The sequence below is a fragment of the Triturus cristatus genome, chromosome 2_1 (assembly GCF_964204655.1).
Source record: "Triturus cristatus chromosome 2_1, aTriCri1.1, whole genome shotgun sequence".
Classification (NCBI taxonomy): Eukaryota; Metazoa; Chordata; class Amphibia; order Caudata; family Salamandridae; genus Triturus; species Triturus cristatus.
The window spans coordinates 865,215,700-865,233,094 of record NC_140581.1 but is presented as its reverse complement, the minus strand read 5'-3'; the positions used below and the strand labels follow the sequence as shown (position 1 = coordinate 865,233,094).

The window sequence follows — 17,395 nt, the reverse complement described above, 5'->3', positions numbered from 1 at the left end:
ATGGTATTGTATTTATGTTATGAAACCTGCAACTAAGAGAAAATAAGATAAAAGACATATATATTTTCAACTTGACTTGCATTATTTTTATGGTGTAGTGTCGTTTTTGGAACGGATGAATGCATGGTTATTGTGAGGGTGTGACGTACGCTTAACACGGTGCCTGATCCCCAACCGCTCGAGCCAAGCTACCACTGTGCTGGGAACCTGGTGACTGCTAACCCGGTTGCCCGGTTTCCAACATAAAATTGGTGTTCAGTGGTGGGATTGAGCTGTGCTTGTGTCTACTCGACAATAACTGTGGGTAGTCCATAGGCCTACACCGGGAGTTTTCTCCAAGCGGACTTCCTAATTTTGAGTTTTGTTTTTTCCAAATTTACTTCTGGTGGTGGGAGGAGGTATTATAAAAGGTACCCCCCTGCATAGATTCTGTAAGCAACTGTCTTCTATCCTGAGTGGGCAAAATGGAGTTTGTATTCGAGGATGTTGAAACTTATACTGTGGCCCAACTCAGAGAGTTTTGTGAGCGAGAGGGGGTGTTTTGTCCCCAAGGTGCAAAGAAGGGTGAACTCCAGACCAGCTTAAGGGCTTGGGGGGAGGCACGACGAGAAAGTAAGGTGGAGAAGGAAGACAGGGATGGAGAGCCTGTCAGCGAGGGGGCTGGTTTGTACCAACCTGAGGTGGGGGACCTAGTAGCGGGGACCAGAACACTTTCAAGGAAGGGCAGCAGTGTCTCTAGCAACGGCTTATTAGAAGCCGAATTCACTGACCGGAGGGAGAAAAGACAACTCACATGGGATTTGGCGAAGCTGGAGAATGAAAAAGAGGAACGGAGGATGGCTCACGAGTTGAGGCTCAGGGAGATAGATCTCCAGATCCTACGGGTCGGGGCACACCCTGTTCCTAGTGGTGGCAGCGAAGAAAGAGAAATCACCAGGGAATCCAAACCCTATTTGCCAAAAGACATAGTAGCTAGCTATAGTGCGGGTGATGATATCGCCAAGTGGCTAGCGGCCTATGAGATCTCATTAAGAGTCCATGGGGTTCCAGAGAAATATTGGGGAGGGGGATTGTATAAATACATGCCTCCAGCTGGCAGGGATACATTATTGGCCCTGGAGCAGGATGAACAGACCCACTACCCCACCATGAAAGTGGCGCTCGTGAGGAAGTTTGGACTAACACCCGAGAAGTACCGACAGAATTCCGGGGTAGCCACAAACTGGGCACACAGAATTGGGTGGATTTCCTGGACTATGCAAAGAAGGCATTAGAGGGTTGGATACAGGGCAGTGAGGTGAGGGACTACGAGGGGTTGTTTAATTTGATGTTGAAGGAACACCTGCTCGAAAAATGTTTCCCTGAACTGCGTCAACACCTGGTGGATAGCAAGCTGACCAATCCCCGGAAGCTTGCTGAGGAGGCGGACATTTGGGCTAGTACCCGGGTGTCCACAAGGGGGACTGGAGGGGACTCTCAAAAGACCGGACAGGGCGCCCCCCAGAAGAAAGAGGGAGGGGAAAAGAAAACGGAGTTCTCTAAAGGCCCCCAAAATAGTTCCCAAGGGAAGGGAACGAGATTCACCCCTAGGGCTAACCCACCCAGAAACCCTAATCCTGGCCAGAGTCAGCAGCCAAGGGTTGTCCATTGCTTCGAGTGCGGTGGTGTCGGACACTATAAGGGAGATGTGAAGTGAACGAAAAGACCACCCCCTCCCATTGGAGGAAAGGCCCCCGGAGTAGCTAGTGTAGTGCTCGGGGAGGAGATGCCTTTAGATAAGGGAAGGGAGTGGGCGGGTGTCACTTTAGTGTCCCTGGGAGAACGGGAGATGGTTCCTAAGATCCAGGTGCCCGCAAATACCGCAAAGTATGGGCAGTGGGTCACCATCAACGGCCAAAGAGGGGAGGCTCTGAGAGACACAGGAGCCAGTATGACTATGGTACGTAGCCAACTGGTGTCTCCAGAGCAGGTGATTCCCGATGCACTCCACCCTGCCGCGATGGCTGACGGCAGAATGGGCCACTATCCGGTGGCCGAGGTTCCATTTGAATGGGAAGGGGTTGCAGGGTCGCTTCGAGTTGCCGTAAGCCCTGCCGTGCCAGTCCATTGTCTGCTGGGGAATGACATGGAGCATAATGCTTGGAAGGAGGTGGAATACCGGACTCATGCTGAGATGCTGGGTACACCTGACTGGGCCTGTGTCAGCACAAGGTCTGCGAATACCCGGAGGGGGAGTTCGTTTAGGCGGGAGCCTGGAACAAAGGCACCGCCGGCTGCCAATCAAGGGAAGAACAGAGGACAGGAGGAGCCTGCCTCGGCATCCACGCCCCGTGTGACGGATAGGCCACCGGAGGTGGTGGACCAGGAGTCCGCGGAAGGGGGATGTTACCAAACTGGAGAACCTACCCATCCCGGCCGAGTGGCACGTGGAGGGAGGGCCGACCAGGGAGGAATTCTGCAAGGGCCAGAGGGAGTGTCCTACCCTTGAGGGACTGAGGCGACAGGCCGAAGCCCAGGCAGCCGGGAACGTTGAGGGGAACTACAATATTTACTGGGAGGATGGCCTCCTCTACAGTGAACCCAAGGCACCCATGCACGGATCGTCACGGGCCTTGGTTGTCCCTCAACGTTACCGAGCCTTCCTTCTGGAGTTGGCTCATGAGATCCCCTTGGCAGGACACCTGGGGCAAGACAAGACCTTTGCCCGGCTTGTCCCACACTTTTATTGGCCTCAGATGAAAGTGTCGTCCGACACCTACTGCCGGACGTGTGTGTCTTGTCAAGCCAGTGGGAAAACAGGGGTGAAGCTGAAAGCTCCCCTGGAACCACTTCCTGTCATTAGCACCCCCTTTGAAAGGGTGGGCATCGACATTGTGGGTCCGTTAGATCCGCCTACTACAGCTGGTCACAGGTTTATCCTGGTTCTGGTGGATCATGCCACACGGTACCCAGAGGCTATACCTCTGAGGACCATTACTGCACTTGTTGTGGCTAGGGCCCTGTACTGCTCGATTTTCCCGGCCCTATTGTGTTGACGGGTGATTAGGGTGACTTCAGTCTCTTACCATTCAAGCCTAAGGGTTAGAGTAGTGAATGGAGCCTATTTTACTAGGCACTTCGACATGATCCTGTGTTCTTCCCCATAGATCAGGGCTTGCACACATATCCTAGGGGATAGATTCGTTAGTATTAGGGATAACCTGTCCTGTAGTGAGGGTATTTCATGGAGCCGTGCTGAATTCAGGCCTGGTAGGCCTCAAACGGGAGAGACTCCATCTTTCTTTCTGCTCCGGCAGCTTGAGATGCTTCTAGGTTAAGGGGGATGTTTTAGTTATGAGGTGTTATTCGCTTGGAGAGAACCGGTTCAGACCAGCCCTTATCGAAGGATTGTATTTTTCTTCATGCCGAAGACACTACATCAGGCCGGCCGGCTGGGAAAGTGTCCTTGGTACGGGGAGGTACAAGAATTTGGTGGGCGGCAGGTTACGGGCCGGAATTTTCCATGAGGAAATGCACCTCTATATTAGTGAAAGTCTGAGGCAGATACTGGCACTTACTTCAGTCCGTAGGCGGCATCTAGCCGTTAGCAGTAAAGCTACTACTTATTCCAGGGAAGACAGATGACAAACTTGAAGGCGGAGAAAAACCGAGAGACAGATACTCTTCTAGCAGAATAGCCAGAGAGGAGAGAGTAGCCGATGAGGAAGAGGTCCCAGTGACTCGGAGAAGGGAGAAGGGAACAGATCCGTGACTGCGGAGGTGTGACTTCCAGGCGAGCCGAGGCACAGACGAGAAGGGAACCTAGATGACCATTGAGTGCAGGCTACACACGACTAAGGTGATGTCGACCCCTTTCTTATTAGAGTGTACAACCTAATCTTTCACTTTTCTTTGCAGGTTATGTGTTACATAGTAATGTTATGTGATTGCGTATGTAATGAGTAATAAAGTACCAAGTTTGTAGTGAATCAACATGTGCTGCGTGTTCTTGTATAAGAGGGTAGCCTATTCTTCTAGTCAGCTGTGACTTGACATGAACAGATGTTAACCCTGATCAGGTAAGTGGTAACTGAATAAGGGAGAGAGGAGCCCCTCGAACCAGAGAACAGGTTGTGCTCAAACTGGCGGTTCTTGTGTGATCTGATAAATAGTTGTATGTTATGGTAATCATAGGATGAACTTGTGCTGAGGCTGCCGTCTGGGTAGGAAGTCCTGGGTCCGTCTGGGATCGCGAGGCTGAGGCTGCCGTCTGGGTAGGAAGTCCTGGGTCCGTCTGGGATCGCGAGGCTGAGGCTGCCGTCTGGGTAGGAAGTCCTGGGTCCGTCTGGGATCGCGAGGCTGAGGCTGCCGTCTGGGTAGGAAGTCCTGGGTCCGTCTGGGATCGCGAGGCTGAGGCTGCCGTCTGGGTAGGAAGTCCTGGATCTGTCTGGGATCGCGAGGCTGAGGCTGCCGTCTGGGTAGGAAGTCCTGGGTCCGTCTGGGATCGCGAGGCTGAGGCTGCCGTCTGGGTAGGAAGTCCTGGGTCCGTCTGGGATCGCGAGGCTGAGGCTGCCGTCTGGGTAGGAAGTCCTGGGTCCGTCTGGGATCGCGAGGCTGAGGCTGCCGTCTGGGTAGGAAGTCCTGGGTCCGTCTGGGATCGCGAGGCTGAGGCTGCCGTCTGGGTAGGAAGTCCTGGGTCCGTTTGGGATCGCGAGGCCGCCACTTGTGTGTGTATATATATATATATATATTAGGAATTCCCTGTCCTTAGGTGGTATATATATATGTGGTTACTAGTGTGAATAGACCCTAGGGAGGGGGTAACGTTCTGGCTGGGTTAGAGAGGCTCTGCTGAGCGGGTTCTATCTGATCCGAAAACCCAAGCAGAACAGGCCCTGATGGGAATCTTTACCCGAGTGGGTTTTCCCAAGGAAGTTGTGTCCAACAGGGGGACCAACTTCATGTCAGCATACATGCGGGCGATGTGGAAGGAGTGTGGAGTGACCTACCGGTTCACCACTCCTTACCACCCCCAGACCAATGGTCTGGTGGAGAGGTTCAACAAAACCTTGAAAGGCATGATCAGAAGTCTGCCTGAAAGCCTGCGGAGGAAATGGGACGTCCTCCTACCCTGTCTATTGTTCTCTTACAGGGAAGTGCCACAGAAGGGAGTGGGCTTCAGCCCCTTCGAGCTTTTGTATGGGCACCCTGTGTGTGGACCTCTCAGCCTGGTGAGAGACGGATGGGAAAGAACTCCCAGAAAGCTTCCCCAGGACGTGGTGAGCTACATGCTGGCCTTCCGGAGCCAAATGGCTAAGTTGTGGAAGCAAGCTTCTGACAACTTGGAAGCCAGCCAAGCAGTGATGAAGGCGTGGTATGACCACAATGCTCACCCGGTGGAGTTGGAGCCTGGCCAGAAGGTGTGGGTGATCGAACCAGGAGAGCTTAGCGCCCTCCAGGATCGCTGGTCAGGACCCTTTGAGGTGTTGGAGAAGAAGGGTAAGGCTACCTACTTGGTGGACCTGAAGACCCCTCGTCAGCCCCTACGGGTGCTGCATGCCAACCGCCTCAAACCCCACCATGAGAGGCCCGAAGTCATATTGTTAATGGTGACTGACGGAGCAGAGGACGTGGAAAGCGAGCCTCTCCCCGACTTATTTGCGTCTCAAGAGAAGGATGGGTTGGTGGAGGGAGTGATTCTCTCCCCGTCCCTAACTCCTGAACAGCAGGAGGACTGCCGCCAGGTCCTGGGGCAGTACTCTTCGTTGTTCTCCCTTGTTCCGGGTAGGACTCACCTGTGCGTCCATGACGTGGACACAGGAGACAGCCCACCTGTGAAGTCAAAGATCTACCGGATGACAGACAAGGTGAAGGCCAGCATTCACAGTGAAGTCACTAAGATGCTGGAGCTAGGAGTGATTGAACCTTCCAGCAGCCCCTGGTCCAGTCCGGTGGTACTAGTACCAAAAGCTGTACCACCGGGTGCCCAACCGGAACTGAGGTTCTGTGTGGACTACCGGGGACTGAACTCAGTAACCAAGACTGATGCTCATCCGATCCCAAGGGCGGATGAATTGATTGACCGGCTGGGAGCTGCCCAATATTGGAGTACCTTTGACCTTACTTCTGGGTACTGGCAGATCTCTCTGACTGATGGAGCTAAGGAAAGGTCAGCCTTCTCCACGCCCAAGGGCCACTACCAGTTCTGCGTGATGCCCTTTGGGCTCAAGAACGCACCTGCCACGTTTCAGCGTCTGGTGAATCAGATCCTCGCCGGAATGGAGAGTTTCTCTGCTGCTTATCTGGACGACATTGGCGTCTTCAGTAACAGCTGGGAGGATCACTTGCGTCACCTGCAAGCTGTTCTCCAGGCCCTGAAACACGCTGGGTTAACGATCAAAGCCAGTAAATGCCAGATCGGGCAGGGGTCGGTAGTGTACCTTGGGCACTTGGTGGGTAGGGGAGCGGTGCAACCCCTCCAGGCAAAAATCGAGGCAATCATGGCCTGGGAACCCTCCAAGACTCAGACTGAGGTCCGAGCTTTTCTGGGCCTCACAGGATATTACCGCCGCTTCGTGAAGGGGTACGGTACCATTGTGGCCTCCCTCACGGAGCTTACGTCCAAGAAACAACCTCGACGGGTAGTCTGGACGAAGGCTTGCCAGCAGGCCTTTGTGAAATTGAAGCAAGCCATGTGCGAGGCCCCGGTCTTAAGGGCCCCAGACTTTTCCAAGGAGTTCATTGTCCAGACGGATGCATCGGAACATGGCATTGGGGCAGTGTTATCGCAACTCAATGAAGAGGGTCTGGATCAACCCGTGGTCTTCCTATCCCGGAGACTACTTCCCAGGGAACAGAAGCGGAGTGCAATAGAGCGTGAAGCCTTTGCCGTGGTATGGGCTCTGAAGAAGTTGCGGCCATACCTGTTTGGCTCGCACTTCCTAGTTCAGACCGACCACAGACCCCTTCGGTGGCTGATGCAGATGAAGGGGGAGAATCCCAAGTTGCTAAGGTGGTCTATCTCCCTACAGGGAATGGACTTTCAGGTGGAACATCGGCCTGGAGTGGACCACGCCAATGCAGACGGTCTCTCAAGGTATTTCCGCCTTAGTGATGAGAACTCCCAAGGGGTTGGGTAGCTCTCCCCACTTTCAGCTGGGGGGGACGCGTGTTAGACCTGTCAGCCCTTTGGGTGGTCCCTCCTCATCATTATTTATTTTGTCCCACTTTTGCCTCAAACCCTGTTATAATTTTTCCTTTTTGGGAACCACAAGACTTTTTAGTGTTGATGCAGGGTCAGGGAGCCATTTTCCCTACCCCTGGAACTTCTGTCTGAGGGCCTGAGACACAAAATGGTGGCCGCCCATTGTCACCTGTGACATCACCAGAACCTCCTGGAACATTCTAGAACCCTGTGACAGTGGGAGGCAGTTTAGAATGTTGGGAGGCCATCTCAGAGTGGCAGTTGGCAACTGACTGGAGAAGAGAGAGGACAGAGATAGAAGGAGGTCGGAGTGAGGCAGCAGGGGTGGAAACCAGTGCTTGGATGATGCCATTCTAAAATATCTGGTCCTGCAACTCATACATACACGTTCCCCACAGCTATACCTTCTTTGAATTGTATCAAAGTTATCAAAGTATCCTTATATATCTATTTTAACTCCATCCTAATCCCCAGGATTAACATCCGGAGGTAAAAGATCTTGCGTAAGACCACTCATACAAAGTTTGACTCAAAATTATCGGGATCTTAGATCCAGAATCTGTTAACAGAGGAATCTTAATTCCTTCCACTATAAACTTCTCAAAAGGATTTTTACACAAAGCTCCATATTTCCCATTCCATTTCTTTAGAGATATGTTCTGAGTCTTCTTCTAATACAGAATTAACTTACACATTTTTCATGCTTCTACAACCCCTTGCTAAATGGTTCAAAACACCACACTTGTTACATTCTTTCTCTAGTGCTGGGCTTTGTTTATAAGATGCTATGAGCAATATCGACTCACACCTGAATCAAAAATAATCAGATACAACTCTATTCTTCTGTTGTAAACTAATATTAGACAAACCAGGCTATTAATTTTCGAGAACACCACTGGTATCCAAAAGATTTGTTTAGTTCATTCAAATATCCGATAGAATTCTGAATACTGTTGGCTATGTCAATAGTTTCATTAAAGGACGGATCCTTGTAGGTCAAAAGATGTTCTTGAATACTTTTATTAATACATCTGGTGACTAACTGATCTCTTATTAGCTGATTTGTAAAACTAACAAATTCACACTTTGCTGCGAAAACACGTAATGATGCTACATACATATCAATTGACTCAGGATCAGATTTCTCTGTGAAAAAATTGTACGTCTTCTAACAATTAAGTTAGTTGGTTTATCAAAATGAGTTTCCATATGTTTAACAGCTTCCTCGTACTCATCCAATTCGTCTTCTGCATCATAATTCACTATTTTAGGTAAATCCTCTAAAATATTTTGTCCCTCTAGTCCTAATGAATGTTGTAAAATCCATCTTTTCTTCTCAGCTCTAAATTTAGGACAATCAAGGACTCCTAAATACGCGTTAAATACCCCGAACCACTCCTATCTAATAGGAGCTTTTCCAGCACTAGAACTATTTTTGGTAATGTTTGTGGTTTTATGAAGGGTCTGAAGATGATAACCTTTCACATGTTTTTAAATGTTTTTTCTCCATGGGTGAATGGTCATTGAGGAGGGATCAATTCTTGAGTGACCTTCTGGATTATGCCATTAAGAGCTGTGTTGCTTTCTTTATTTTAGCGTATATATTAAGGAGAATGCTGCATTAGTCATAGCGGAGACACTTCCTGAATCGGAGAATATACACACATTTCTAAACTGGTGTGTATTGATCTGAATAACATAACCCACTCCTAGATGCAGAATTACTTCAAAAAAGCACACTCTCAGATGCCCCTTGTCAGAACGAGAGGCTCAATGGCTTCTTTTGGTCATGAAGCAGAATGATTATGGTTTCGTAAAGTTCTGTCATTTTTTACCATCAGTGATTTCAGAAGCATAGGGTTGTTGGTTTCAGTTTACAGGGATTTTCTAAATTTTCTTGGACGCAGTTTGTATTTATTATTTTTTATGTAATACATAGTTGGTGTTGTAGAGATATGACATTTCCACTCTAGATATTAGCATTACTGCAGGATACTTTATTCCTTTTCTACAGTATTACACCAAACTCTTAGTTGTTTTTCAAGGAAGCCATTTAAAATATTGCTCAAAAACCTTTGAAAAATAATAACTGACAAATAAATATACCTCTTGTTTTTCAGAGTTTTCAGTCTCAAGAACGGATGTAAGAGTGTAAAAACAAATGATTGCCTGAATTATGGAAGAAGAGAAATGTAGAGGAATTGCACCACCACAGAAAACTGTAAAAAAAAGAAAAAGGTAGAAAATAAAGGTAAGAATGCATTTGTTTAAACAAACAAAAAAAAACATTAGCAGGGCAGGATTTGAGAGTCTATGCGCGGGGGGGGGGGGGAAATCAAGATGATAATGTTGGTGGGTGAATGGTCAAGGACCACAGGGTTCTCAACGCAGTACTAATTGACGCCGTAGGCTCATTTGCAGAGATAAAGTTTGGAAAAGATGTGTTCAGAACACAAAGTCTGAGGAATCAAGAAGCGGTCTAAAGCGTTTACTTCAAATATGGCACACGCATTCTATAATGGTAGAGGAGTTCAGGGGTCCTACAACTACTTGGGTCATGCTATGTAATAATGAACTACGGGCTCTACCTTTACAACACAAGTGAAAAAAGAAAAAAATAATCACGGCAATCAAAAGGGAGGGGGTAATGCAAGTCCGAGTGTGTTGCCTACAGCTTGAAGATGCATAGCTTCTTCTCACTCTGTCAAGAGAACTGCTGTGCGAGAGTGACAAGGGGCTATCCATGTAGGTCTAATTGTACTTGGGAACGGACAAGCGCAGCCTCCGGGGCATGTCAATTGGTTTATTAGAATAAAGTTGAAGGTATATAGAGGTCTGGATATACAAAACTCAACTCTTACTTTTCTACTGTTTGAAGAGGCAATAAATCAACCATTTCAGAGCAAGTGGCTGAAATGGTTAGTTGTTTGAGAACTTAAATGGCTAAAACCTTATTACGAACAAGTAATTAAGAAAAAGAGATGGAGACCAAATGATTTTTTCTGGAAGCAGTTCACAATAAAATGTATGCAGTGGGCCCTTGGATTAAGCTTGCACTACATAGGGAAGGCCAGATTCTAGAACATAATAAAGAAACTATGAATGTTGAGCTCTTATGGGCTCTCCAGACAGTCGTGGGAACTACAAAAGTTGTATATTTAGCAAAATAATTTAATGTAGTGCAAGAAAGTCAGTACTTGTATATCTTTTTACAGGTATGGCGTGAGAGTCATATTAGGTTGTTGCACTGGAGTTTTTAAATGCATGCAGAATGCTATTGTGAGCAGTCATTGGCATCCTATGCTCAAAAGGAACTTTAACTAGATTGCCCATATTGCCAGGCGCCTATTATGGTTTCCACATTATCTCTGATTTTGTAAAAATCTTAACTTTCTCTTTTTTCCTCAATATATTTAATTGTAGAGACTCACATAGATCTATTTTTAAAGTCGTCATTATTAGCTATTATCAATAAATGCTAATTGTTTTTTAACATAGGTTTGTTAAAATACTCATCCATTTTATCTTCATCCACATTTACTTTGACATTATAAGTGGGAGTTTCTTGTTTTAACTCAGTAAGGCATTAGGAAAAAAATGCCTCTCCATTTCTAATATTATATTATTTAGGAGTGGGGTGATACAAGGACAATCAACAAAGACCCAAATGTACACAGGGAGAAAACCCCTTGCCTTGCACACTAGGCGCATTGCATCTTTGCTCCTTAAAAACAAATTCCTGCTTTAAATGTTAGTGATAAAAACCAAAGATGCACAAACTTATGATATGGTGGCCCCCGACATTCATTTTTACAAAAGTGCTTTTGCCTCAACAGTGGAAGAACACATCTGAACAGAAATGCTGTTGCAGCAATTATCTCAAATTACTGTGGGTGAGCTCAGCTGCAAGGTGGCTGTGTCTCTTTATATACCTCGAGAAGACCTTCCCACTTCATGAGCATAGCGCCAAGATGTGCAAGTGTTGCGTTCAGGCGGCTTATTTACTAACAATCTGTTTTTCACCTTAGTTTTTAAGCATCGTGTAGTTTTCTGTGTTCACTAACATCATGTCATTGAATAGGACATTTCCCCGTTGCTGGGAACGCAAAGTGATCTTTCATATAAAGTCAGCAAAAGTAACAGATGTGAGAATCTCTCTCACTACCAACAAGAACGAATGACTTACTGTACCAGAAAGGTTATTAACATAAAACACATGTAATTGTTTAGTTTAAAAATGGTTTACAGTAATATCGTTCCTAAGCAAAGTCATTAACAATTTTAGTAACAATTTAGTATTACTGATCATATAAAACCTCGACAATAATAGGATAGACTTGCACACTGTCCTTCTTACCTCTTCCTGACAATAACTCTCAGAAGGAAATATTCTTAACAAAACACCAAAGTATAGTTGTACTCCTTGGTTAGTGTAGAACGTTTTGATTAATGATTTCCTAGAGTTCGCTTTTTATATTTACCTGTTTTTAAGGTTTTGTCCTTTTTAGCATTTCTAGGAAGTAAGGCCTGGCACCCCCGTCACTTTTCAAGATGGTGGCAACTCGGCCTGAATTCATTGAGATGTTCTAAGCACATCATACACCATCTTTAGTACATTTTGAGTTATTGGTAGATTTCGTACCACACGGTAGAAAGCTGAAGCTATCCTGTGTTCTCAAATAAACTATATAGGAAGGAGTTAGTAAATGCCTTTTAATTTCGTGACGTAATCACTGGCTTGGAAAAGGGACAATAGTAATTTGGTGTTACTCTTCAACAACCACTCCCTGTGTAAAATGTGCCAGGCTGTACGCTCTTAACTTACAGCTACTAAAATAAGGCGACCAGACAATATCTCCCCCCCCCCCCCCCCCCCCCCCCCCGAGTTATCAAAATCTGCCCGGCGCACAGCTGTCTGGCTGTGAAAGACTTATTGTTTATAGCCTAGGAATCAACTCTGTCAATTTCTTTCGACTGGCTTTTTATTTCATCACTTTTAATTTTCTTGCTTTCTGTTAGTTCGTTTTATTGGATTTAGCCCGTCCATCGAGTCATTGTCCCTCCTGTGAAACATAGCCTGTTTACCAGCTCTCTGATTGGCTCCTTGTCCACAAGTGTCTGCTTTTCAGGAACTGTCTTTTCTTTTGCTAAAGTGCTCTGTGAGCAAGCATGTTTGTCACTGTTCTGTTTTTTTCATTTTTCAGCACATTTGTTTTCAGAACATAAAAGTGTAATTTTCCATAATTTAGTCCTTCAAACCACTTTTACGTATGCTTTCACTTTTATACAGCTTCGGCCTTGGAGCCACTCTCCTTTGCACTTTAACTCCATGTTGCACTCTTTCTTGTTCTTTCACTTCCATCCCGCCTACAGTGCTCGGTCTCCCTTTGTTAACTCCGTCCCCCACCCTCAGTGCTGCGTACACCTTTAATGCTTCTGCCGGCCCTTGTTATTGCTTCCGCAGGCCTTTGTTGTTGCTCCCCCACCAGGGCCGGACTGGCTGTAGCAGGCATCAGGCGTTTCCCCAGTGGGCCGCCACGGTGGGGGCCGGTTTTGGGCACCTGGGGGCCATTTTTGTTACCGGGGGTCGGCAATATCGGCCCCCTGTAACAAAATTGGCAGAAACCGGCCCCAGCAAACAGCTCGGCAGCACACCCCCTCATCCCAGGGGGCCCGGCTGAGCAGTTTGCCAGGGCCGGTTTCAGTTCCCAGTTCTGCTCTGTCCCCTACCCCTCCTTTTACTTTCCACCCTCTGCCGCCTCCCCACCCGTTCACATTTCTTTTTCTTTTTTGATTTAGCAATCCAATTCAGATCAGTAAACAAAAAGACAAAATACTGCCTGTGTCATATTGTAGCAATGCACATGCATCTTTATGTGCAAGCCTACCAAATGATCCAGCCTGTGTAGGCTTCCCCCCACCCCCCGATTAGCCATGCTGTACAGCATCAGTGATGGGTAAAACCAACTGGCAAAGCTAAGAAGTCCCAAAGGTGAGACCTTTCGGCTTTGCCAATGCTTCTTACTTGCTGTGCCTTGTTTGCACAACTACTGTGTGGCTGGTCAAATCTTTATTTATCTCGATCCAATGAGGTCATGAAAATGTGACTTTGCAATGCATTGTAGGGCACAGCAATAAATCAAGTCACCTTCTCTGACTACTCTGTCTCACCAAAGAAAAAACGAATAAGTGCAGTTTGTCTTTGATCATAGACAAAGACTCGATCAACACATATGCCACTTCATGCTATAAGGTAACCTTCCTTGACGAACTGTTGGTCAAAATATTAGCCAATTTTTGAAAAAAAATATTTAAACACAATTGCTAAAGTTCGGAACCCCACCTTCTAACATGATGACACCATCGGAGCCACTTTAATAACAAAGAATTTACATTTTGCTGCCAAACCTATAACCAACTCATTAATGTAAACAAATAAAAAGAACACTTGCCTGATAATCTAAAAATGGACGAAATGACAAACTCAAAAAGAAAATTACGAAATGTAATATTTTAATTTTTTTATTCCAGCTGATCCAACCAGAGACCAATAACAAAATGTTTAGCAAAATGCACCTTAAAAAATCTGGATAGGTATCCAATTTCAATTCCTCATGCCATTCCTTTCTTCCCCTCATCTTTTTCTTCCAATCTCCTCTTTTATTTAGGCTTGTTTCTATCACCTTCCGCTTCCCTATTCGGTCTCCCTGCTTATTACTATTGTTTTAGTCACATGGGCTTACTGCTCCTTTCCATTACTCGTTCTCCTGGTACTCTTTCAAGTGTTCCTAACAGTTGTTTAATTTTATGATATGGATTGTTATTGAGGCTGCATTATGTTCCATTGTCTACTGTGATGCACGCTAACTCCTAAACTATGGTAGAGCCGTGCTTAAATAAATACGTAATAAAAACAAATTTGAAACTGTACATTTCACAACGACCGTATGAAGATAGTTAATTTAATGCTCTGAGTTGTCATGCTTTAATTATTTTCTATATCTTTAATATTGAAGACTCTTCTTTAAAACCCAAACTGTATTCTTCTTAAACATACTGGAATTGGATATAATGATTGATGTGTTCTGTAGAAAATAATCTCTCTACCTGCAATGCAAAAGAAGAAAATCATTAACTCCCTTGTCAATAGAACGTGCTCAAAAACTTTAATTTAGGTGTCTCCCTAAATTTTTTTTGCTAATTTACAGCGAAATGGAAAGATAAAAAAATATATATTTCCTTGATAATGGTGCTTTTCAAAATGGAGGGGGTACAAAGATGAACTTTAGTATTCCTTATAAGGGTCAAGGTCGGCTAGCACTGTAGAACTCTGTTAACGAATCTGCTAAATTACTTTAAAAATGTGTTAAAACCTATTTTTAATTCCATGATTGAAATGTTTAAATAGATTTCAAACCAGCCTTCTTTGAAAACAACTTGTAAGAAAAGGCCCTCTTAAAACATGCCAGAGTCCCATATAAAAATTACCACACCCTTGCCCTTTGAGGTACTGTTCCCCATTCAAGCACCGCTATGCAGGCATCAAGCGGTCCTTATACTGCAATGGGTCACGCCAAAATGTGCAGCCGTTGAGGTACACAGAGCTTAGAAAACGTATGAATTTAAATGTGCCCTCTGGTCAAGATGTATCCATTTATACCAGGCCCCTTGAAGGGTTGTTGTGGACTGGGCCGGACAATAAAGCTCAAACACAGTCCCTGCTGCTAGCCTGACCATTTCCAAACAGTTCAGCATTTCAGGGGAGGAAGAGGAGGATAGGCAGCGTGTCCCTTCCTCACATCTGCTGCCTCCACACCAGCTGGCCTTGACCACGCCACGCCATGCTCTGCTGAAGTGGAATGGAGGACATTGAATACAAATATGTGAGCCTCACAGTTAACATAAAAAGGTACAAAGTGTGGTGGAGGCAGGGAGAAAAGGAACAAGTGGAGTCAATGAGGTCACCGAACCTTAGAGCCACGAGGACGCCATCTATGCCGAGAATAAAAAACATCCAAGCCTGACAACCAGAACAATTGGGACAGTCAGCATCATGAATCAGAACCACCTAGAATAGATCTAAAACATATTGTAACTTGCAAATATTCACGCAGCTTATATTCAGACTCCCCACCCTGTGTGCTGCCAGTTAGAAAACAGGAAAACTAACAATCACTGGCAAAGCCCACAGGTCTCGTCTATTGGATCTATTAACTTTGCCGATGTGATTTGCATAAGATGTTCAGCAGCGACAAAAAAAAATGCTTTATGCCTATGCAGCATTGCCAGGAAAAAAAAAGAGGAAAAAGCACAATGACTTGTATACGCATTTGCACAATGACTAACTTGCACTTCATGACACTATGGTGGGCCAACTTGATGGTGTACGCATATGCATGCATCAGCAAGCATGTAATGCAGCCACCATTGTGTCAAATGTTTATTTTTTTAACTTACTATTCCAAGATGGCGGTCGGCAATCCTAGAGCATTAAATAAAAAAATTAAACTGTGCAAAATGCAACTATGAAAGAGCAGCCTGTCCTCAAAAGGCAGCGTTCGGGCCTTGCAATAACCCTCCCCCTAAAGTATGCAAAAGAAAGGGTAGGGGCAGCAATGGAGGAGCACTTTGGGGGAAAGCAAATGCAGACCGGGGGGGGGGGGGAGGGGGAGGACAGGCAGGGCTGCAATATTGGCGTTTAAGACAGTGAGAGGAAAATTAATCAAGCATTAGAAATGCAATAGGTCTCGCCTTTGATTAAGTTAGAGTTATTGGTGTTGTATAATGTCAATGTCTTTTATCACATACAAACATTTGAAATCAAAGACCATGAGGAAAAGGCTAAGCAGTTGGCTGTGTTATTCTGCTGGCATGTGCAAGTCTACAAAATGACAAACTATTTTCTTTTTGTTTACTGATCCAAGTTGGAGTAACACGTGTGTGGGGGTGGGGGGGTGGGGGGGGGGGATAACACAGTTGGCTGAATCACTGAGGGTGGGGGAGCAACATGAGGCATGGGAAGCAACACAGAAAATGTATTTAAAAGTTTTGTTTAAGGCTTTAAAATGATGTTGGTATTAAAAGGTAAGAAATGAAATCTGCACACAGAAATATAGGAAAGGCCCTAGATGAACTTGTTTAAAACGAACACTTTTGGAAGGATAAAAGGAGTCAATCAGAACCATGGTCAGTATGCACTTATTCATGGGAAGGGGGGGGGAGACTACTTGGACAGACTAAAACAAATAAAACCACTGACTAGAAAGCAACAAAAAGCAATGGGCTGAGTTGCTTTCCAGATCAGCTATCGAAATGTCCCCAATAAGTCTGTCGCAACCAGATAGCTGCACTATAAACGAAAGAACTTGGTAAGCCAGTGAGCTTAGAGCAGTACATTGTTCCCGTTTCTTCAAGGACAGCAGCTCTACTTGATATAAGTATTGCTTAAATACTTTATAGTCACACAGGCCTTCGAAAACTGGCATGACCTGGGTGGCAATCAACGAGATACCAAGATACTAGATCTGGGAGACAACTGCATAAAAAGCAAAAGTGTTCAGATCACTTATTACAAAGTGTCTGGTAAAGATGGCTGCGACATAACAAATGTTATCAATCAGCACGGTATACAGTTATTCTACTCACTCACTGAAATTTGTTACGCATAGATGATGAGCACCTGCTCTAACAGAGCAAAGGACTATCGTCCATACCCACTACAGGAAAAACCTCTGTACTTCTCCAGTGACGCATAAAAGCAAAAACTCTTCAATTAGCTCCTAAGATCAAACGCAATTCACCTTCATACTAATCTACACAATAATCACTTCTAAAGAGATAGATTGAACATACTCTCCACTATTCCCACACAAACATAAGCTACATAAAACTGAGTGTTGTTTTATTAAGTTCCCCAAATACAGGAGTCCAAATACCAAGGAAATTGTTTTAGTGCTACACACAGGAAAACATAACAAATTGGTGGAAAAAAGTAAATATTTCAATGGAATGTGGTAAAGCAAAAAAAACGGGGGAAAAAAAACCACTAAGCAAAAATTACTTTAGATGTTTACAAAGGATGCAAACAAAATAAACTTTGCACACCATTAGTTTATACTTTTTGTTCAACATTATCTAGTTGGCCTTTCTCTTGCCTTTTGCTCCCGGGTTCAATCCCCTCCATTCCAGGGTTCCGCCACTTCATTCGCACCC

At 45.4% G+C, this 17,395-nt stretch overlaps 1 protein-coding gene across 2 annotated transcripts in view; it reads right to left on the bottom strand.

Moving 5' to 3' along the window:
- LOC146865999 (tight junction protein 2-like) overlaps window positions 1-17,395 on the bottom strand; it is a 225,339-nt gene that overhangs the window by 27,075 nt on the left and 180,869 nt on the right. The window contains exon 6 of one of the 2 annotated variants that reach the window (XM_085632986.1): window positions 13,690-14,290. The exons of the other annotated variant lie outside the window; for it this stretch is intronic. Within the exon in view, the coding sequence (XP_085489112.1) occupies window positions 14,208-14,290 (83 nt within the window). The 3' untranslated portion in view covers window positions 13,690-14,207. Of the gene's footprint in view, window positions 1-13,689; window positions 14,291-17,395 lie in introns of those variants that run through there. 2 annotated transcript variants of the gene reach the window in all.